Genomic DNA, 23,029 nt, shown 5'->3' with positions numbered 1-23,029 from the left:
CGTCTGCGGGTGTCTGGATTTGACACTTAAGTCTCCCCCCCCCCGAGTTTCCCCGGGGAGGAGTCGGTAAAGCGTTCCTGCGGTTCGGCCGGTGAAAATAGACTCACCAGTCCCTTAACTAGTTGTTTTGAATGGGATTAAGTGAAGCGCTAAAACGCCAGCTGTCATATTTTCATGGCCTTGGTATTCACGAGTACCCCACCCCTCCAATAGGCGAGCGATGAGTGTGCTCCGCCTGTTAAGTAGAGAGGGAGACGTGGGTTCGAACACGCACTTCCATGGGAGCCGAGTGGGACAAAGCGTTCTGTGTCTCAAGTGTTGGGTGACGATGTTTTCATCTTCCCTCAATTATGTGCTGTTGTCTTAGTGGGCATGTACTGATGAGAGCCCAGGGAATGTGGTCGGCTGGGCCGCTCTTTGGACTTCCTTCTGTCTGGCAGCAGAAGTAGTTTCTTGGAAGCGTCCCAAAGACTGACTCACTGCAAACAGAGCTGGGATGACCAAGCTTCTTTATCCCCGCCGGACCCCCCTGACACAACTCAGCTGCCAGAACATGAGAACATTCTCGTAGAGCGAAATTAAATTGGTTTTTAGGAGGAACCACCCCCGCCCGCCCCCCCCCCCCCCGTGAATGGTCAATGACGAATACCAGCAGTAGCAATAATAGCCCCTCGAAGATCGCAAAAACCGCATCGTCTGTGATCGCACAAACGAGCGGGGATTCCTTTGACTCAACTGTGACGTCGTGCATGATCACAAAGGGAACCTTTGATATTTTGCATGGATTTTTTTTGGGGGGGTGCGTTGGTTATAGGGCGCACCGCTGACAAAGACGTTGCGGTGTTTGCAGGTTTGTCTCGTCAGGAGCCTCACAAACCAGCATTTGTTTCCCCCAACTTGACAGTTATGGGACCAAATGGTGGTCGGGGGTCATGTTAGGGTTGGGACCAAAACCAACTGTTAGGTGATAGATCTCCGAGCGTGGAAATAATGGCTTGGCGGTCTCTCTACAGGGGTGTCGCATAACAGGCCTCAGTTTTGTTTTGTTTTTTTGGTCTTGAACAAATTCCTTGAAGGGGATTATGGGGGTTAGGGGCAAGTGTTAATCTCTATGGCCAGATGCTGCAGAGGTGATGATGCAAACAGATGTGCGTCCCTGTTTGCAGTACGCCTGGTTTTGAGTGCGTGTCCTCAACCTCGGCGTGATATCAACAGCAGTGTCAACAAGGAAAACACACTGACGGCGGTCCGAGCTGAGACGGCCCTGACTGATGATCATGTCTTTTCAGTGCTGCACAGCTTTTTTCTTTTTTTCTTTTTTGTGATTTGTGTCATTCAAAATTATTAAGTTTTGTAAGCAAAAGAACAGCCCTATGAGTAGTGTAAATTAAAATTAGAAGTTGTGTGTGTGTGTGTGTGTGTTATGAAAGTGGGCCTGATGGTCTTCATTTCCTGTCATGGAGTGTTTTCATACTGGCAAACGTGAATACTTCAGTACCTACTTATAATTTTTTTTTATTATTTGTTAATTAATTAATCAATTTATCTAATAAAACGGAAGCTGCTGTGCCAGCTTGATTATCTGAGACTACAATTTTTTTTGCTGCAAGTTGACTGGGTCATTAAAGACACAATGAGTAGATTTTGTCGGTTGCGGTTTGTAAACACCATGTTCAAAGTTGGCCCCTCCTCCCCGGCTCAGCATCACCAGAAGGACACGCCCCCCCCCCCCCCCCGACCGCTGTGTCCAGGACACATCCCAGTATACAGGCCGACTCCGCGTCGCTCTTCATCCCCCATCCTCTCCTTCGGTGCTCGCCGGCGGCGGGGGAACGCCAAACCCCCAGATTCGCTCTGGAACGAGCTTTGTCCGCTTGGCGTTTTCGCCCCGCTATTATTTACGCCTTTTCGGCGCTGTGTCCGCCATTGTCGTAGCGTCCTCTCGGATGTGTGCTTCCCATCTCTGGCACCTGGTCGCTAAGTTTTTATAGAGTCCCGCTGCCCGAAGGTTAAAGCCCGGAAACGTCCCGTACACGGCAAAATAAGAAAACACAGGCAGGGGACGGGGTCTCTGCAGATACAGACACCGCCACCCACGTCTAGCGGGTCATAAGGGATAATTGAGAGGAAATTATTTTTGTATGAGTCTATACATTGTTTTTGTTTTTTTTAGGAATATCCTACCCTTTATACCTTAAGCTGATTTTCCTTTATACCTTAAGCTGATTTTCACAAACCGTAGGTTGAACTCATTTCTGTGTCACACTCATGTCCCACGATGGTTTTTGACACAATGGTCCGAAGCTAAAGTGGGCCCGTTGAGATTTCCAGAGGCACAGGTCTTGCTAACGTGTCATGTGATTTCTTTTTCCCCTTTCCAGATTAGCACTGTGAATGACGCAGTGCTGATGCCCCACAAGTCTGAATGGATTTCCACTCGCAAAGAAGCCAGAAGTTGTAGCTCCCTCAACAGGATGCTGGTGGGGCCAAGTATACCTGTGTTTCTCGCTTTGCTCGCACAGATTTTGCCGGCCCAGTGCCGGCCTGCCAGCTTCGATGAAGGTAAGACGGCTCAGTAACTTCATTTCCTCTGCCGTGTGCTCGTTTCCTCGAGCGCGTCCTGGAAATAAGTCGCAATATAATTTCTTTGGGTTTCGCGTGATTGTTCGAACAACACTCGATGTGGTGATGGAAAGCAGCCCAGAGGTTGTCTGGTTATCTTATCTCGATTACCGCGTTCGGTTGTCGTGTCAGTCATCCCCAACCCCCCCCACCCACCCCACCCCCCCCATTGTTTCCTTGTGCTCCACCAAGTCGGATGCGGCTCCGGTATGTTTGTAAGCATTTTGTTATGCCCTGCGGTCTTCCATTTTTGCAGTAAAATCAACTCGTATCGACTTGCTCGCCCGCTAAATGGAAATAGCGCCGATGGGAAAACAACACCGTATGTGCTCTTCGACTGAGCCGTGCGACTTCGAGATGGCCAGGAAAGACAAAAACAAAACAAAACTTATCCCGCTTTAGAGGCTGCGGAGGATCTTTCTCAAAAGGGAAAGAGACATTGAAATTGAATCCCTAAAAAATGTGTTTCTTGGATGCGGTCCAGCGGCGTAATCGCTGCCTGGGCTTGTGGGCAGATAGGTTTGGATGTTTACACTCGGCAGTCGGAAGTGGGGTGCAGCTAAAAGAATATGATAAAACCCAGCATTATAATTAGAGTAATTATGCAAGAGGGTCTCTCTTGGCCAGTAAGCCTTAAAATAAACTTTGGCATGGTTGTGTTTAAGCCGACAGTGGGACAGGGAGTAGTAAATGACTCCCATCTGTAGCCCTGGGGCAGCTTTGCTACCTAGTAGTCTCCGCTCCTCTCCTTCTTTGTAATGAAAAGGTATCTGTTGTCACCGAGAGGGGAGTTAACTGCCAGGGAACTATAAATTAGCCGGTTTTCAAAAAAAAAGGAAAGAAGATGCTACTTTGAGCCCCCCCCCCCTTTCCCCTCGAAGATAGGGTTTCTAAGGAGACCTGTTTTTCTTAGGCGAGCCTGAGGGGGGATATATTGTCCTCGGGGGTGGGGGTGGGGGGTTTGATGCGTCTTCCCTTCACCCGGTTCGCAGTCACCAAATGGCCAGGTACTATCTATGCGGGGCCTCTGCTTTTCCTCACCCCCACCCCCCCACCGACCCTGCTTGGGAATGCATCACTTTCCCCCCCCAAGCTCCCCCGCTGGGTGACTGATGGTTTCAGCTGTCGACAAACAATCGCAGCAAGAGCATTTGGTTGCATGCCTTTTGTCTCAGACAGGGAAGCGAAATGGTCATCAGGAGAAGGCTCCTTTTTCTGCAGACCCCTTCGTTTCTTCCTGTTTCTGTCACGCGTCGTCGACATAAGAAGGAATATTCTTGGGAGTTGTTTCAGATTGAATTGGCTCCTCACGCGTCGTTCCCCGCAACATTTCGCCCAGATGGCGTCTGCTGATACAAACACGGCATGTTTTGTTGCTTTTCTCGCTCACGCTTGTTGCGAGACGGTGAAATGTCAAAAGGTGAGAGTTCTTCCAAACACGGGGGGGGGGGGGGGGGGGGCGTATATAAACACGACGAGTCCCGCGGACGCCTTGGCTGTGCGATCGGCCGCCGTTCAAATGAGGAACGACCGATGAGCGGGCGGCTCCGGTGCCCCTGTGTAGCCTTGAGGCGGACTCTTTGGGAGAGCGAGGGAGGCGAGGGGTGCTCAGAGGAGCGTGGTGGAGCCGAATATCGGAGAGGGGACGAAACCGGGTTTGAATTTAAGAGTTCTTGCTTGTCTGATAGGACCAATTAAGACATATCGAGGGCCACACTGTAGTGCAGCCCGTTTGAATGATGCATGAATAATTTTAAGGTTAACCTCCCGGTACAGAGCAATCCTTGTTGCCCCTGTGTGTTAATCCATGGTGACTGTCAATGGCTCATTTAGGAATGAATAGGCCCTCCACTGGAGTGTATCCAGAAAGGATGCTGACTCGGTTTTGGGCTTGCTAATGGGAATTGAGCTATTCTTCTGCTTCCTGCCAGTCCAACCCTATTGTCACTTAACCCACCCCCCACCTGGCCCACTGTGTCTATCTGGTGTGGTCAAACCAGTGGGGAAAATTGGCAGTAGCAGTCTTTCTCTGTATGCCACCTCACTGCCTCCACCAGCCCAGCTTTACTGCACTCAACCATCACTCCGGTGAGAGCAGGAAATCCCAGCAGTCATTCACGCAGCATATTGCTTCCTATCTTGAAGCCAAAGAAGGTTCCACAGACTGGCGCCAACTTGTTTAATTCCCCCCACCCCACCCCCTTGATCGTGTTAGTTAGTCTTGAACTCACGGGCTCGTGGGATTTTTTTTCCCTCCTCTCGTTCAAAACCTTGCATTGCACGCTTTCCTCCTCACCGAAATCCCTTTGTATAATTAGGATGATTTGAAGGTATGTCAATCAGTTTTTCCAAACGATCGGAAGAGCGCGTGAAAGCAGGACCATTCCAGCTGGCTTGCCTTCTGAAAATATGGCCCGTTAATCTGTTTTAATCCAATCGGAGCCAGGAGGATTAATCCAGCCAAAACATCCTAACGTTCAGAGAAAACACTGGAAACCGAGCGTTCGATTCCGTGCTAAGAGACAAAATGGCAATTGCTAAGAGTGACGGTGGGTTTCTGAACAGTGAGGCGGTTCACCGTACCGGTTACCTTCTACCGTGACTCACAGTCTGTTTTTCTGAAGGGGCACATTTAAAACCTTGGCCCCGGCTCGAGAGGTAAAAGCAGTTGTTGGTTTAACCGCGGTGTTTTTTGGACAACTATCAAGTTAGTTGGTGGAACGTGTTCAAATTTCCCAGCGTTTTGTGTCTTGCTCCTGCGTTGGGGAGGTTGTCACAGAAGCACAAAGGATTGCGGCTGCGCTGCGCAGTAAAGCAACAAGCAAATTTTTATGGCTTTTATGGGCCCTTTATGATGTCTGCAGCCAGATTGATAGCGGGGATGTTGACACAGCTTTATCGGTGGCATCTGCATTTCGAGAGCGATTAGCAAAAAAAAAAAAACACACCGGCTAGTGGCGGCCCGGTGCACGCAGGCCCCCGCGGGTTTAAAGATGTGCCTCGGTTCGGATGACTCCAGCCCGTCACGAAATGCCTCTTCCACTTTCCCACTTCGGTTTTGTTTTTGAGGAGAAAGTTGATCCTACCCCCTGGCCCCTTTTCCTGCTGGGATTAAGGGCCTGTCAGACATATGTGATCCAGGAAATACCTTTACTAGGCCCAACTGGGGTCACCATAGCAACTGGCACTAGAACCTGCCGCTGCAGGCCCTCGCTCACTCTTGTGCACAGGCCCTCGCTCCCTCTCCCGCTCTCTCTCTCTCTCTCTCTCTCTCGCTCTCTTTTTGCTCCCTCTCCCCCTTTATTGTTCGGAGGCCTTTGTCGTGATGGAGGGAGGGATTAATGTGATCAGGTTTGCTAATGTTGTCCCGAGGTTATGCTGTATGGGTGTTCTTCCTGTTCTGAGGGAGGACGTTGAAGATCCAAACGCCGCGGTCCTGCAAGATGTTTTTTTCCGAAGAGTTGGTGTGGTTTTAAAAGTCCCGGGGCATTTGATATCGGCATATTTTATTTCTATTTCTGGAGTGAAGGATGGCTGGATTTGTGAGGGATAAGAAAGGACAGGGGAGGGTGGGTAAGATGTGTCCATTTTGAACACGGTGATTGCACAAGAGGTCGTCTTTGAGGTGTAATTTTGTCGTCTATAGTCTTTAGATGTGAGCTGTTCATTTGTTGCTCACCGGCGCGATGCTGCTCGTGTGACTTTTGGTGCGGAAGATGACCAAGTGTGATCTGAGACGGGAGAATCTCGCGCAAGTTTGCCAGTGATGATCTCTGCCTTTCGTAACCGGACAAACAACACCGCCGCCGTGATGGACAACATGTCAACGTAATCGGGTTACCCCTCCCCCTCGCAAACTATGTAGTCATCGAGAACAGGGGGGCTCAGGTGTCTCACTCTGTGACGCCTCCCCCCTTCTTCACTCCGCTAATTGAATTTCACCTTCCTCTCCCAAGTAGCTCCTAGCCAGGCCTGGTGATTGGGCCCAAAGTAATTTGGGATGCGATTTAATTTGAGGGGTGACGTTGGGCCGGCACTGTGCTGCAAGGGCCACAGCTCGGTTTTCAGCCCAACAGAAGCGAACCGGGGCTTGCCTCGCACAGTAAACCTGCTGTGATTGTGCGCCGTTGTGTTTTTAGAGATATCGAGGAAGAGGCTTTATTTCTGCCGTCATTTTGACTCTGATGGGGAAATAGCTCTGATGCTTTTAACTGTATTGTTGATCATGTCTGTTGTGTATGAGATAAAGCTCAACATAAAAGGCCTTACCTGTACCCTGTTGACAATTTTTCCATTTTTTTTTAATGGTTTGTCTGAGTATGTGGTTGGTAATTGGCCCAGTGTGATTGGCTCTTGTGTTATAGCTTGGCTACATAAGTAACCAGGAGCGGACCTTAAAATGTTTGGGCACTAGCCAGCCGGGCTAATGAAGCATAATTTTTACTAGCCCGGTTAAATTTTGTTAGCCCCCAATATACAACGTCTTTCAAGTTAAACAGGATAAAACTGATGTCAACTGGGTAGCGTAGCGGTCTATTCCGTTGCCTACCAACACGGGATCGCCGGGTCGAATCCCCGTGTTACCTCCGGCTTGCTCAGGTGTCCCTACAGACACGATTGGCCATGTCTGCGGTGAGGAGGTCGGATGTGGGTATTTGTTCTGGTCGCTACACTAGCTCCTCCTCTGGTCAGTCAGGGCACCCCACCACCACCACCATAGTTGATATTAGGTGGGCTGCTCACTAAAGTCAGTCCTGTTCTTTCGGGCTGACTTTAGTAAGCAGGGTGTCACTCCACTTTTTTTTTCTGTTCTTCTGTTCATCATCAACGTTATGTTAAACTCACTGTGAACGAGACGGGGGATCGCCTTGCTCTCACAACTCTCATCCTGAGCCGTTCGTCAGCAGTTCTTCTGTGTAATTCATTCACGGTAAAGACTTTCTGTGAATCCTGGCCCGGCTTTGGGTTTGCGCAAAACGGCACCGATTGGCTCACGAGCCAAGCCCCTTCCATTCATTTGGCTAACTAAACTCAACCCGGGGCCAGGAAAAGCCCTGGGAAAGCTTCGACAACACACGTCATCCTGTCTGGCATGGGCCCACAGACACACACAGCACACAGCCGGTTTGGCACCACACGTGGAAGCGCGCTCTGCAGTCTGTTTGAAGTTGTCGGCCCCGTGCCGCTTACGTGTGAAACCAGCCTTTATCTGTAATCCGTTACACACTTTTTAATTGCCACTCTTGATTGGGCAAGTGCGCTGCGAGTGGGCGAGCTACATCTCCACGCCCAGAAGGAACCTAGCTCTCCAATTAGCTCATAAAGCTGTGGAGATGTTAACAAATAACGTTCCGGTTTCTCAGCGCCGTAGAACCGATTGAGCCGCTCAGACCCCGGTTTTGTCCCTTTCGTTTGCGTTTCTAGTACCTGTTGAAAGCAACGCAGAGCCGTTCACCCTTTACCTCGGGGACCACCTGTATCTGACTTGCACCGCCAAGGACTCCCACGAGGCTGTCAACTGGACCAAGGACCATGTAGTGGTGGTGGATGGGGAACACACACGCATCCGCAACGGCCAGCTGGAGATTGAAGCCGTGGAGCTGGCCGACTCCGGCCTGTACGCATGTACCACCTTGGGCAACCATAGTCGCGTCTTCAATGTCACAGGTGAGGATACAGGAACGGACAAGCCACACCAAACCAGCCTCCGTATTTGGTCTGCGTTGTCTTTTTATTCAACTAGTTGCTTGTTTTGTTTTCATTAGAAAGTGGTGTTGTGGGGGGCATCTGGGGGGCGTGGCGGTCTATTCCGTTGCCCGCCAACACGGGGCTCGCCGGTTCGAATCCCCGTGTTACGTCCGTCTTGGTCGGGCGTCCCTACTGACACAGTTTGCTGTTTCTGCGGGTGGGAAGCCGGATGTGGGTGTGTGTCCTGGTCGCTACACTAGCGCCTCCTCCGGCCGGTCGGGGCGCCTGTTCAGGGTGGAGGGGGAACTGGGGGGGAATAGCGTGATCCTCCCACGCGCTACGTCCCCCTGGTGAAACTCCTCACTGTCAGGTGAAAAGAAACGGCTGGCGACTCCACATGTATCGGAGGAGGCATGTGGTAGTCTGCAGCCCTCCCCGAGTCGGCAGAGGGGGTGGAGCAGCAACCGGGACGGCTTGGAAGAGTGGTAATTGGCCAAGTACAATTAGGGAGAAAAGGGGGGGGTCCCCCCCCCCAAAAAAAACAAAATTGTGCTGTTTTCTTCTGTGAATGTGATAATGGCTCAGGTTAAAACAGAAAAATGATAGTTTTATGAAAATGGCATCAAGATGTAAGGCAAAATCCTTTTGTATTTTACCTCAAACAATGTTTTTGTGGGCAGACTACATTCATTTTGCATTAGTAGTGGCAACAAAAAAAAAAGTGTAACCAGAGCCATCTATTTCAGTACCAGCTAAGTCATAATTTACTCTTTAGTCAAAGAAACATCTTTCTCAAGGGGCTAAAAGACATGTTTCTTTTTAAAGCACTTGCTCATTTTTGGCGAGGTATACAAATAACCTGACTACACTGAAATGAGAGTGTTACTACAGAGACAGTTGTGATAGTCCCCTGAGGTAGTACATGATCTTCTGTGGAGGGGTATCGGTTTTACAGCATCACACACACAGTACACGGACTTCTCATGCAGTACAGAGGGACAGTACAGAACATGTTGAAGACAGTGAGACATACAAATTACTTGCATACCAATGACTGATGTCATCAGTATCTGCAAACACGCACACTTTCCCATTGAAAGCCACATCTGTGGATAGTGGAAAGAAATATTAAAGCCCACATTGATGCATGCGGAAGAATAATTCTTTTAAAACAAGTTTTCGAAATGACTACTTGTGGTTCTCGAGGGCAGCAAATATTGGTGACTGACTGCTTTGTGAATGCATTGAAGTATGTGTGTGGAAAAAGTAAAGAGGTCATACAATAGGCATTTTTAAGCTAAATTAGAGTATTGCTTTTGATGTAATCTTGTATGTACAATATGCTAGCTAATTGATCTTTTTATTTTTTACTCCCTGTCCCCTAGTTGATACCCTGGCGTCATCTGAGGATGAAGATGATGAAGACGAGTCCTCATCGGAGGAAGCAAAATTGTTAGGCAGCCAAAAACTCCTGCGTAAGTGTCTTGGTCTCCTGCCAACTTGCTCTTACCAGTCATTTTGGAGGTATTTGCATGAGTATGTGTTCGAGGGGTCAGTGACTTGAGAGCCTTATGATTCAGCTCAGGCAGCTGGGTGGTTTTGGTTCATATTTGGGTGGCCGATTTCACTCTGGTGAATCAGAGGGCTTTCACTGCCCTGGCGACTTGCAGGTCCCTGCGGTTTCTCACCCTGGTTAACCTTAGATTTTTTTTCTGATTAGTGTGCAATTAAGCTACTCAGGCATGGTCAGTTGGCTACTGCTGCCTGCCATGCCCACAAGGAAACCAGTAGCCGCCAAGCGTGGCAGGCATGCCGGCCCTGACTCCGTGCTGTTAATCCTACTGTCTTATCTAGCTCTTTCAGAAATCACCCTCTTTAACGGGGCACTTAAGACAACAGGGCACTTAAAGCTAAAATTAAAGTAGCTCAAAAAATCAAAGTGATTTTTAAACTGCAGTAAGAAATTCGATGTTTTCACAAGTCCGGGTATGTCGCGACATGTAACTCACCGATATATACCAAGTCCAGTTGCACTTGATTCAACTCCTTTGGGTAACGTGTGTACATTTTTGTCTGAATTTATGTGACATAATGTCAACCAAATGTTACATGGATTTTTTTTTTTAGGGTACATATAGTTTACATTCAACGTTCAGCAAGTTCAGGAACAGTGCTACATGTTACCAAGTTAAGTGGCGCTTCCGGGATCTCAAAGGGAATAGTTGCTGAACTGATTTCTCGAGGGTATTAGAACATTGAAGTTGACATCAAAGAAGGTTGAATCAGTTCATCTGGAGACAGCGTTTCATCTGGATACAACGTCAAAAGGTTGTATCCAGATGAACTGATTCAACGTTGTATCCAGATGAACTGATTCAACCTTCTTTGATTTTCTTACGTGGATTATTGAGCATGCATCAAGACATTGAAGTTGACAGCATTTTTTGACCGTTGTTTTTGATCTAACAATGCGTTTGACCTCGGAAGAAAGGATGTGGAAACTTGTCTGTAGGGCCATAAAAGTCCTTTATTCTGCTACTGTGTAGACTTCATTTTATCTTATCTGTGAAATGTGACACAACAATTTTTTCTGCGCAGTTTGTTTCAAGATGAAAAGTGTTATCAGTCTAGCTATTTTTTCTTTGTTACTTTTAAAAAGTTCACCATTTTTGCATGATCCCTCGCAAAGACGTAATACCGTTGGATTCTCGTGCTGCTGTGTTGCCTCACGTTACATCCCCTTCACCTTTTAGCGATGGCCCCCCAATGGACTCACCCAGAAAAGATGGAGAAAAAGCTTCACGCCGTCCCAGCCAGCAAGACTGTCAAGTTTCGATGCCAAGCGAGTGGCAACCCAACCCCCACCCTGAAATGGTTCAAGAACAGCAGGGAGTTCAAGAGAGACCAACGCATCGGCGGGTTCAAGGTAAAAAAAGAAAGAAAGAAAGAAAGAAAAGAAGATTTGTCTCCTTTTAATAATTCCTTAGTGATACCAGTAGTAATCCTTATTGAATCACTATCAGCTCAGCCGCTGGTGTTGCAGATGTGTCAGTGATCTCATCATTACATCAGATAACCAGCCCCGTCCCCTTGAGTGAGGAACGCTTTTTGCGAGCGGAAACCAGGGGCAAGTTTCACATTTGACCTGGAAAACAATGCAAGATGAAATCCTATGCCACAAAGGGATGCGGTGTCACAATAACAAGAGCTCCAGGTGGGCAATCCTAGCCATCCGTTTGGTAGTAGGATAAGGCTGGCTGTTCTCATTCTGTGCATCATCTTTTCAGTAACTGTGGCTGTAAGGGTTATTTTATATATTATGACAGTCGAATCATCTACTAATGAGATGTGATATGAAAGAGGTGTGGTTTTGTTTGAAGACCTATTGCTCAAAATTCTCACAGCTCCAGCCTACCTGTCCTCAAAAGTGATGCTAACTCTTTACAAACTGAACCTATGTCAGTTTTGATAAGATGCTATACTCCAGTTCTTGGGTTTGAGCCATGTCAGTTAGTATCTCAAAGAAAGAGCGGCTATAGTTCAGAGTAAAGGTCATGGAACATGGTTTTTGTTTGTTTTTGTTTTTTTGTGGATTTTTTTCCTCCCAATTGTATCCGGCCAATTATCCCAGTCGCTGCTCCACCCCCTCTGCCGAGCTGGGGAGGGCTGCAGACTACCATGTGCCTCCTCTGATACACGTGGAGTCGCCAGTCACTTCTTTTCACCTGACAGTGAGGAGTTTCGCCAGGGGGGACGTAGTGCATCCCAGGATCACGCAGTTCCCCCTCCCCCCCGAACAGGTGCCCCGACCGACCAGAGGAGGCACTCGTGCAGGGACCAGGACACATACCCACATCCGGCTTCCCACCCATGGACACGGCCAATCGTGTCTGTAGGGACGCCCGACCAAGCCGGAGGTAACATGGGGATTTGAACCGGTGATCCCCGCGTTGGTAGGCAACAGAATAGACCGCTACGCCACCCGGAAGCCCACCAGGTTATGGAATATAGTTAATGTGTTCGACTTTGTCCTCACCATAGAAATGATTGGTGATTTATTTCAAACATGTAAATAAGCAGGAAGTATACACTTATCTTTTTCCTACCCCTTAATACCCCCCCCCCTCCCAAAGGGGCATTACATAAGACACTTTTAGCTTCATTGCATTATTATAAGAAAATTCTTGCCAGAAATAATTTCTTAAATTGTAGAACCGTCATGTTACGTTCCTGTCGAAACTTCCGTTAATTTGCCCTCCTGCAAACCTTGCTGTCACTTCACATTTCCAAACACTTGCGATAGTTCCTTTATTCAGATGTTCTTCAAATTCAGAGCTTGGCGTGTGCGGTTGCATGAATACTTCTGTCACACAGACCGGTAGAAATCTGATGCAAAGAACAACACAGTGACTCAGCTGAAGCAAAACTGTGCATGGTGCACAGCGACGGCCCGTTTAAGACCGTTTGTGTTGCTGCTGAATGTTTCTGCGGTCATCAGCGTTGCTCACTTATTGGGTCACTAGCCAGGTTGTGGTAATAGAAGCGATGGCTGTATGCTAAATTCTGCTGGTGCTATATGTCCCTGAGTAGGTCCACTTTAGACATCTGCTCATTTTGTTCACGTTGATTTACGTTGTATACCGGTGTCGTTCTCTCTCTAAAGCCGTACCTTGCTGCTGTAGCGCGAATGCGCGGCAGCTTTTAGAGCCGATTTAATCGTTGTGTTTGACCGGTGCAGATTCACGACGGGTCACACAAGTCGCGCAATCGATCAATCTGTGAGCCACGTACGAAATGCCCGTCGGTGGTTAGCTTTATCAAAGCTTACTCTTTATCCATGGCTGACTGCGTGCGGTGGTGGGAACCTCACAGGTGTGCGACACGCATGGATGTTCAGAGACACAACCTCCCCCCACAGGTCAGGCCAGCCTCCCTCTCCCTGCATCTGCTCTTCCCATCAAGGTGTAGGCTAGTCCGGCCTTGTCTTAGACCTGCCCCCACCAACCCCCCCCCCACGCGCAGTCTCCACCTCCGCTCCCCCTCCCCCCCAGCTGGGACACATTTAGGAGTTTCCTCTCAGCTGCCTGCTCTCCTGTCCCCCAGCCAGGCAGCACACTTCACCATCTGGCTGCTGTTTTTTCAGTGAAGGTGCAAAGGTCTGCATCAGCGGCTGGGGACGTCATCCCTCCCACACTCGAGCTTTTATGACCAGGCCTCTATTGTTCATATAGTCTGTGTGGAGACAGGCAGGATGGAGGAAATAATGCATACCACATGTATGAAGCCAAGCGCAACACATCTGGCAACAGGCAGCTGGACTAAATGAGGGAAAACCTATGGCTGGGTTCTGTGTGTACGCATGTTTGATGTTGCCATTGCCTTAGAGCTTTGTTGGTTTAATCACACACTGCCGGTCTTGGCAGATTTATGGAAGAAAAATTATAACTTGTCTTTGAAAAGGAGAATAAGAGAGCCAGACTTCACCGGAGACATCAGTTGGAGCTAATAATACAGGTCGGGGCAGATGTGTGTGTATATATAAAACACATAGCTTAACCCCTTTCTTCTTTTTGTATGCGTCTCACTGCATGTGGCGCAGGATCGAATGATGTGACTGATTTTTTTTTTTTTTTCTGATTACAACAAGACAAACGGCGTCTAACAGCCGCTGTATGACATTTCCATAGCCTCCAATTATTTTCACTCTTGAACCGAGTGAGCCGTTTACACGAGGACAGACAATGTCCAGGACAAGGTAACAACTGTGTTGTTGTATACAGTGAATTAGTCGTCTGGCATGCTGAATATAGTATATCTGTCTCACGTCAAGGTTGTTGGACGTTGATAGTGTGGATCTGTCATGTACTCCCGATGTCTAATTGTTATTCTAGCAAAGGCTTTACAAAATAAATGCAAAGTATTTTACTTTGGGTAATTGTACGGCGTCTCATCTGGATAATGGTGCTAATATTTTTGGTTGAATCTCTCTCAATTATGCGCCGTCTGATTTGCTGCCCTTGTTCTTATCTGGTTCTAGTTTGTACAGAAACAGTCACTTTTCTCGTCCCTCTTAAGGTGCGAGATCACGTGTGGACCATCATCATGGAGTCCGTGGTGCCTTCTGACAAGGGGAACTACACCTGTGTGGTGGAGAACCAGTACGGCAGCATCAATCACACTTACCAGCTGGACGTAGTCGGTGAGTCGTCTCTTCCCTGTTTGAGCTCGCTGGTGTACCTACCTTGCCAGGGGGTAGCTACCCTGTTTTAATGATCTGTTCTGTCTCCATCGGGGTGTAGCGTCAGGACAGTTTAATGTCACTAAACCACTAGTCCTGATTAATTGACCTAATGTTATCCTCATCCCGGGAGCGACGAGCAGAGTCGTGTAGTGTTTTTCCTACGCCTGAGCTGGCATGTTAAGTCAGTCACTTGACAAATTAAGTGTGTTTGCCTGTGTCCTGAATGATGAAGCCACATAGAGAAGTGAAACGATTACTCCCTCTTGGACCGGCCTTTTGACTCCCCCCCTCATGCCATTGGTTCCATAAATCACGGCCCTACTTCCCCCGTCACCGTTGTCCCCTGGGCTTAGCGAGAGTCCCAGCTCGGCGGTCACCGCGGCGAGGCAGCGTATCCTCACGAGTCCCCCCGCTAATGTCTGTATCGGGGGGAAAAAAGAAGGGGGGGGGGGGAAACTTGGAACATTTGTTACTCTGCCAGATGTTTCTCTCGTTCGTTTACTTTGGAGAGGTATCGGCCGTCAAAACGGAGCCCGAGGAACATTTAATTTTGCAGTAACGGCTCCAAATCACACTCCTAACTTGTGTGTCCCATCTATTTTGGCTAAATGTCAGTAATTACACTGGCGGCATAATGCTGCGGGGAAACGTTCGTAATTCCCTGGCTGAGAAACTGCTGCCTGTGACCGATTACACCGGTGACCTTGAGCGCAATCAGTAACAGCCATTTTAAGGGGGGGGGGGGAAGGGAGCTAATTTGATCAAGGTTTTATCGAGTTGGTATCGGGTCGGTTTTTTAAAAATGAGTCGGGGCGCGTACAGTTCCAGATGATTGTACTGGTGATTGTTTGTGTTAAAGGTCCCATGAAATGGTATTTAGAGCGGTCCAAACTTCGGCGATTTGACGTTTGTCCAAATGAAACAGAATAGTCGGGCGGGGGATTTTGTGAGGGGAGGGAGTTTGATTTGACTAACAGCCATTAATGCATTTTTAGAAGATTATGAACATCAATATTGGCTTGTTTCGGTCGTAGAAGATCGCTCGTCTTCTCTCGTTCTCGCTCCTGATTCATCGGGCACTTTACTTGAAGCCTACACCCGCAAGTGCAGGGTGACGTAACTTTAAAAAAAAATGTTGTATTTGTCAGGAAGGGAAAAACATCCCACTAAACTCAAAAATAAGGGGGGTGTCTGGGTAATGTAGTGGTCTATTCCGTTGCCTACCAACACAGGGATCGGCGGTTCGAATCCCGGTGTTACCTCCGACTTGGTCGGGCGTCCCTACAGACACAACTGGCCGTGTCTGCGGGTGGGAAACCAGATGTGGGTATGTGTCCTGGTCGCTGCTCTAGCGCCTCCTCTGGTTGGTTGGGGCGCCTGTTCGGGAGGGAGGGGGAACTGTGGGGAATAGCGGGATCCTCCCACGCGCTACGTCCCCCTGGCGAAACTCGTGTTACTGTCAGGTGAAAAAAAGCGGCTGGTGACTCCACATGTATGGGAGGAGGCATGTGGTAGTCTGCAGCCCCTCCCCGAGTCGGCAGAGGGGGTGGAGCAGTGACCAGAACGGCTCAGAAGAGTGGGCTGATTGGCCAAGTATAACTGGGGGGGGGGGGGGGCAAACTCAAAAATAAGATGTATTTACGCTACGTCGTGTTGAATAGATGCTAATTAGGTGCAGATAAAAGAGGCAACAAGAATGGAAACATCCAGATGAACTGATCCAACGTTCTGTCATTTCCTTACCTGGGTTATCAAACATGCGTAAAGACAATGGAAAATACACTTTTCATTTCAAGGGACCTTTAAGGCATGTTTGCGTCAGTGTTCACTTCCAAAACCAACAATTTGTATGTCTGTGGTTTGTGTCGCAGAGCGCTCCCCTCACAGGCCGATCCTTCAGGCGGGCTTACCGGCCAATCGCACTGCAGTGGTGGGCAGTGACGTGGAGTTTGAGTGCAAGGTATTTAGTGACCCTCAGCCCCACATCCAGTGGTTGAAGCACATTGAGGTCAACGGGAGCTTCGTCGGACCTGACGGATTGCCATACGTCCGTATCCTCAAGGTAGACGCTTAAATCAGACCGGTCCTGCCCCAGCTAGCCTGTCTGTGCAGGCTTTTTTTTGTTTTGTTTTGTTTTTTTTGGTGTGAGACGAAGGGATTTATTTAATATAAGAGAATTAAACTTTTTCCGTAAACATCAAAGGAGGTTGAATCAGTTCATCTGGATACAATGTTTATTGACAGGTTGAATCAGTTCATCTGGATACAATGTTTATTGACAGGTTGAATCAGTTCATCTGGATACAATGTTAATTGACAGGTTGAATCAGTTCATCTGGATACAATGTTAATTGACAGGTTGAATCAGTTCATCTGGATACAATGTTTATTGACAGAAGATGTCACTTAGTTGAGTGATGAAACGTATCTGTCTGTAAACATTGTATCCAGATGAACTGATTCAACCTCCTTTGATGTTTACAGGAAAAGTTGACGTCTGAAGATGTCACTTATTTGAGTGATGAAACGTATCTGTCAGTAAACATTGTATCCAGATGAACTGATTCGACCTGTCAATAAACATTGTATCCAGATGAACTGATTCGACCTCCTTTGATTTTCTTACCTGGATTATTGAGCATGCGTCAAGACATTTTTCCGTAAACACTTTTTGTTTTTAAACTGTTGGAATTTACTGATGTAACATTTCACTGGTAAGCCCACTTTTCAATGTTAGTATTACATTATTTATATTTGTTTTATTATTATTTCTCCCCGTGCCATTTCCATTGTTACAACCCCACCGCTTTCCATTTTAAGGGGGGGAAAAACTGTTCTTTCAAATGATTTTAATATGGGAGTCTTCTTTGTAACTGAGTAGGATGTGCCGTGAAGCAAACAGCTTTCCTTTGATCTCGTACAACAGAGAAGTGCTTTTCTTTCATTCTTATGATCTGTGAGCATGTCCTTTCGTTTTGCTGTGGCTGCACTTGACTTGTTTTTATATTTCCAGCATTCTGGGGTCAATAGCTCGGACACTCAGGTGCTGACCCTCTACAATGTGACCGAGGAGGAGAGCGGGGAGTATATATGTAAAGTGTCCAATTATATAGGAGAGGCCAATCAGTCGGCCTGGCTGACTGTCAACCGATATGAACCCACAGGTAACCGCCATGCAGGAGTTACAGGACCGCACATAGGGCCACGCAGAGGAGACGCTGCTAGGAACAGCGGGAGAGCTAGGGCCGTTAACGCTAGAGAAAACCTCGGCTGTTTCTCTCCTCCCTCCCTCTATCCTGCCTCAGTGCTCCTGACTGTAAATGACGCTATGGAAAACTCCGGAGCACAACAACAGTTGAAAGTGCTTAGTCTCTCGGGCTCGTGTTGGACTACTTTCCCATTCCTGCCTCCTTCCTGTGCTATGCCCTCCTAATAAGGGTCTCTCTTTTGCCACCCTCTTCCATTACTCCCGCTCCCTTGCCCATCTAAGTCCTCTTGCTCATAACTGCCTTGCCCCCCCCACCCCACCACACACATTTTTCCAGCTCTGTTGCTCTGCCTGCCCACCTTTCACTGATCCTCTCTTGTTTGTCTCGTGCCTACATGGTACACTGAAGTGTGTGTGAGGCCTGAGGGTTTTATTGTGCTCTGTTCTGCTGTGGAGTTTTCCATGTTACCCATCTCTTGCATGTAGAGATGAGACTGAGGTATATGACATCTGGTGATGGGGCGGCCCAGTGAGGGGTTCAGCTATGGGACCACTACCTAACCAGTTCCTCCACTAACAGAGACTGGGAGGGCTCTCTCTGACAGGGTCCTCCACAGGGATCTGGGTGATGCTTTTGGGCAGGTGGTGTCGGATCGAGGAGGGGAACGCTCCTCTGTCCTGATCGCTCTACTGTACAGTGCTGTACTGTTCTCTCTCATTTCCTGTTTCAGAGTCCTTTTACTCATGGCTCCTTTCCTCTTGGGCCTCTTGTTGGGTCTGCTTCCTTTTGTTATGTTCTAGACCGCTGGCCTTAACACCACGGACAAGGAAATGGAAGTCCTCCAACTGAGGAATGTGTCTTTTGATGACGCTGGGGAGTATACCTGCTTGGCGGGCAATTCTATCGGGATCTCTTATCATTCTGCATGGTTGACCGTTTTTGAAGGTATCAGTGGTTCTGTCTCTCTCCTGATTCTCTCTTTCTCCCTCCTGTCCCTTTCTCCCTCTCCAGCCTGGCTCTCCCACCATCCACATTGGTCGGAATGAGGTCTTTGTAGACTCTAGTTCTGTCCCTAAATGTGAAGGGAAGCCAGGGCAGGTTAAAAATACTAAACATCCCCACTTCTACCTTCTCTCTCTCTCTCTCTCTCTCTCTCTCTCTCTCTCTCAGCATGGCTCCTGCTCCATCAAAGCGCTCTTGATGGGAGAGTATAGGCCATGTTGTCTCTGTCAAAATGAAACCGCAGAATGCCAAACAGCCCGTGAGGTAACCTCGACTACAGCCCACGAGACGAATGAAATTTAGAATAACAAAACGGGGCCAATCAGTGTTTCAGAGGCTATGCAGAAAGTACACTTGTCTCGTGTCGAGGTTCATGTTTCGAAAAGGGCATTTTGGCTGCTCTGCTGGTTCTTCCACACTAAACCGTGTCTCACATTCTGCTCTTAAATTGGTGTTTACATTCGATTTGGTTTTAATGCTGATCTTCTTTGACAAGTGCTCCAAATGACATGTATCTCTGATGTCATTTCCTGCTGTGAACACAGCACCCGGCTTTGATAATTGGCTCACTGTACTTGATGTGTCTCATTCCGAAGGGCTGGAATGGGAATTTGCGCAATTATCAAGCTGCTTGTCATTCAGTCTCTTAACACAAGTGCGGCTCAGTTGTGTTGCTGGTGTTGGTTAGGGGTGTAATGGGACACAAAATTTTCTGGCGTGACTCTTAAGACTGAATATTTGGAGAAATTTTCAACGTGTATTTTTTTTTTACACAACATAGCACCACTACATGTGCCTTTATGGAGTTATGCTCCACATGTGTAAGAAAACATAAGAACCATGCATGTTATTGTGTTTTATCAGTGATGTCTCTCTTGAGAGAGCTGTGTCACAAAACCACATCTGACGATTAAACTGAGAGAGTTCCTGAAGTTATACGAGAGTATTTCTTTAAGAATGTTTTCAACATGGGGCGTTTGGGTGGCGTGGCGGTCTATTCCGTTGCCTGCCAACACGGGGATCGCCGGTTCGAATCCCCCGCGTTACCTCCGACTCAGTCGGGCGTCCCTACAGACACAATTGGCCGTGTCTGCGGGGGGGTGGGGGGCAGATGTGGGTATGTGTCTTGGTCGCTGCAGTAGCGCTTCCTCTGGTCGGTCGGGGCACCTGTTCAGGGGTGGGGAGGGGGGGGTGGATAGCGTGATCCTCCCACGTGCTACGCCCCCCTGGTGAAACTCCTCACTGTCAGGTGAAAAGAAGCGGCTGGCGACTCCGCATGTGTCGGACGAGGCACGTGGTAGTCCGCAGCCCTCCCCGGATCGGCAGAGGGGGTGGAGCTGCGACCGGGACGGCTCGGAAAGAGTGGGGTAATTGGCCAAGTATTACTGGGGAGAAAAAAGGGGGGGGATGTTCTCATCATGAATCACCACCATTGGTGGTCCTATATTTGACCAAAAAACACTGACAGTCAGTAGTGTGTATCCTATTTGAAGCCTTGTGCACACAACCCGGGTATGTACCATCTTCTTAAGTTTTGTGCTCCGTTACACTCCTAGTATTGTTATGATTAAATGTTGGTGCTTTCACTAAAAAGGGAGGAAAAAAACATGTTAATTGGATGTTCGCACTTTAAAAAATTTTTGTTGTTACAAAGGTTGATTTTTTTTTGCGTTTTCCAAAGTCGTATAAACTGTAGCGTATATCACCAGCACCGTTTAGTTGTTGTGAAAGTGCAATGGAAAAACCAAAAAATTGGTCTCCTTGGTTAAAGGGAGTCAGAATGGGACACATACATTAGACTTATTAAACAAGTAAGAACGGCGGTCAGGCTTCGTGGCATGCCTTGCTCGTTGGCGCGAATGAGAGCGTTTGTCATTCAAGTGGACATGATGTGCCGTGTCTGTACTTTTTTTTTTTCCTTTTTTTTTTGAAAGCTGGCAAATTTTGTGCACAAAAATCAGAGCCCTTTTCTACCACTGAACCCCGTGTAAATTGTCATTTATCGTTACTCTGGTCAAGATAAAAAACGGTTTTAAGAGTTTACAAGTAAAGCGGAGAACAATCTGAAGCCGTCTTGTACTCAGAATCCTGAGACCAGTAGTTTATAGTTTGCCAAGCAGCAGTTGGTGTGTTGTAGTTGGTCCCATCTCCTCCTCGGCGTGCTCTGGCATGTGCCTGTGGAGAACTTGGCTGCTCCCTGATTCGAGGGACTACAACCACTTCTCACACTGGCAAAGAATGTAGAGTGAAACCCTACGCTTCAAAGCAGTGATTATAGTGCCACAATAGGAGTTTGTGCCTAGGCCTCCTGTACCGTGTGTGTCTGTGTCAAAGGCTCTGGTTTTTCTGACATGGCAGCTGTGTGTGTGTGTGTGTGTGTGTATGTGTGTGTGTGTGTGTGTGTGTTTTGAGATGAGCTATCTCCTTATTTGTTTGGCGTTGTACCTCAACACATGGGTATGTGTGGTGTGGAAATGTTGTGTTTCCTATCTGATGGTTTGACTTCGTTCCCGTCAGCTGACCTTCTATCCCACCCTCTATCACCCCCCCGCGTCCCTTCTCACCCAGCGTTCCCACCCTACCCTCCAGCCAACCACACCTACCTGGAGGTGGTCATCTACTGTGTGGGTTTCTTCATCATTGCCGTCTTGGTGGCCATTGCAGCCGTCTTCAAGATGCGCACCTCCTCCAAGAAGAGTGACTTTAACAGTCAGCTGGCTGTCCACAAGCTGGCCAAAAGCATCCCCCTGCGCAGACAGGTAACAGAAAGTAGATAGGGGGTTTGGAATATCTTTACCTTTCGTCTTCCTCTTTTCTATTCCATTACGTCTTCAACGTTCACGATTTGATAAATAAATAAGTTCTCCCAACATGTTTCCGTGGAATTTGCCTCTGCCAGAGCAAATGGTGTTTGTTTTGGGGGATGGGGGGGGTGGGGTGAATAAAGATGTTCATTCATAGAGCTGCCAGATTCCTTGCGAATCCTTGAGATCCTGTAAATCCGGTAGGTATGAGTATTCAGTAGGGGTTTCTGCCCAACAGTATTTGTGGTTCGATGCATGTCTCTATAAAATTTGTAGCTTTTAGGGTACCTTTCGTTTACTCAGCGCGTCCTGTCTACATCGTTTCCACAGAGAGTAATGTCAGACATCCTCATTGCAGGTTTCAGTGGACTCAAGCTCCTCCATCCACTCGGGTGTTATGCTGGTTCGCCCCGCCCGCCTCTCCTCCAGCGGCTCTCCCATGCTATCTGGGGTATCTGAGTATGAGTTGCCCCAAGACCCCCGCTGGGAGCTTCCCAGGGACAGGTATGTTGTGGACACAAACCTAGAAAAGCTAGCTACAGCCCTAAGGTTGATAAACCTTGCCAGTTACAAAACTCTGACCTGAAATTCTCATTTCCATGACCAGCTACCATCGAAATACCCTGCCGTGCACACATAGGGTGCGTGTTACAGTTTCGTGGTTGTACTGACGCACACTCTTCTGTACCCTCACACAGACTGGTCCTCGGAAAGCCCCTGGGAGAAGGCTGCTTTGGTCAGGTGGTGATGGGAGAGGCGCTTGGTCTGGACAAAGAGAAGCCTAACCGTGTGACTAAAGTTGCTGTCAAGATGCTGAAATGTAAGCCTGTTAATGCTCATGAAATTTATATGTGACATTGCGTATGGGTATAGGCCCAAATGGATCAATGTAAACCCCAACGAGACCTGTTGAGAACTAGGATTTGTGATGAACGCTTTTCAAATCTTGGAGCCCCGGATTTTTGAGGAAGCCTCAACCCTGATCACCGGGAAAGATTAAATTTCTGACACCTGAAGTTTGGTACAAATATTAAGACACATGTGCACCTGGCTCCTGGCCACTATGCAAACTGGGGACCTACGTAGAGATTTACAAGGGCCCCTTGACATCCGATATACGACAGTGTTCATAAAACTGAGAGAAGTAGGAATGTAGTGAAAGTAGCATTTATTGGCTGGTTCTTTTTAAGGGCATTCCACAGGGAGCCCTAACTCATCCCTGTTACCTTTGTGAAAGTCGCCACGGTGGTATGCATGTACACTTTCAATGTCGGCCCTTCTGTGGCTTTTTCACTGACCGATAATTGAACTATTGTCTTTAAATGATCCCCCCCCCTTCCCTCAGCCGATGCCACAGAAAAAGAATTGTCAGACCTGATCTCTGAGATGGAGATGATGAAGATCATCGGGAAGCACAAGAACATCATTAACCTGCTGGGAGCCTGTACACAGGATGGTAAGAC

At 48.0% G+C, this 23,029-nt stretch overlaps 1 protein-coding gene across 1 annotated transcript in view; it reads left to right on the top strand.

Moving 5' to 3' along the window:
- The window catches only part of fgfr1a (fibroblast growth factor receptor 1a), a 33,564-nt gene that overhangs the window by 5,921 nt on the left and 4,614 nt on the right, over window positions 1-23,029 (top strand). Inside the window, exons 2-12 of the mRNA XM_056285271.1 lie at window positions 2,382-2,562; window positions 8,047-8,289; window positions 9,696-9,785; window positions 11,064-11,236; window positions 14,386-14,509; window positions 16,423-16,613; window positions 18,561-18,705; window positions 21,331-21,528; window positions 21,926-22,070; window positions 22,265-22,386; window positions 22,912-23,022. Of these exons, the coding sequence (XP_056141246.1) occupies window positions 2,409-2,562; window positions 8,047-8,289; window positions 9,696-9,785; window positions 11,064-11,236; window positions 14,386-14,509; window positions 16,423-16,613; window positions 18,561-18,705; window positions 21,331-21,528; window positions 21,926-22,070; window positions 22,265-22,386; window positions 22,912-23,022 (1,696 nt within the window). The 5' untranslated portion in view covers window positions 2,382-2,408. The remainder of the gene's footprint in view (window positions 1-2,381; window positions 2,563-8,046; window positions 8,290-9,695; window positions 9,786-11,063; window positions 11,237-14,385; window positions 14,510-16,422; window positions 16,614-18,560; window positions 18,706-21,330; window positions 21,529-21,925; window positions 22,071-22,264; window positions 22,387-22,911; window positions 23,023-23,029) is intronic.

The sequence above is a fragment of the Lampris incognitus genome, chromosome 1, assembly GCF_029633865.1.
Source record: "Lampris incognitus isolate fLamInc1 chromosome 1, fLamInc1.hap2, whole genome shotgun sequence".
NCBI classification, from domain to species: domain Eukaryota; kingdom Metazoa; phylum Chordata; class Actinopteri; order Lampriformes; family Lampridae; genus Lampris; species Lampris incognitus.
Note: the sequence above shows the minus strand (reverse complement) of the source record. Positions and strands in the feature narration are given on the sequence as shown.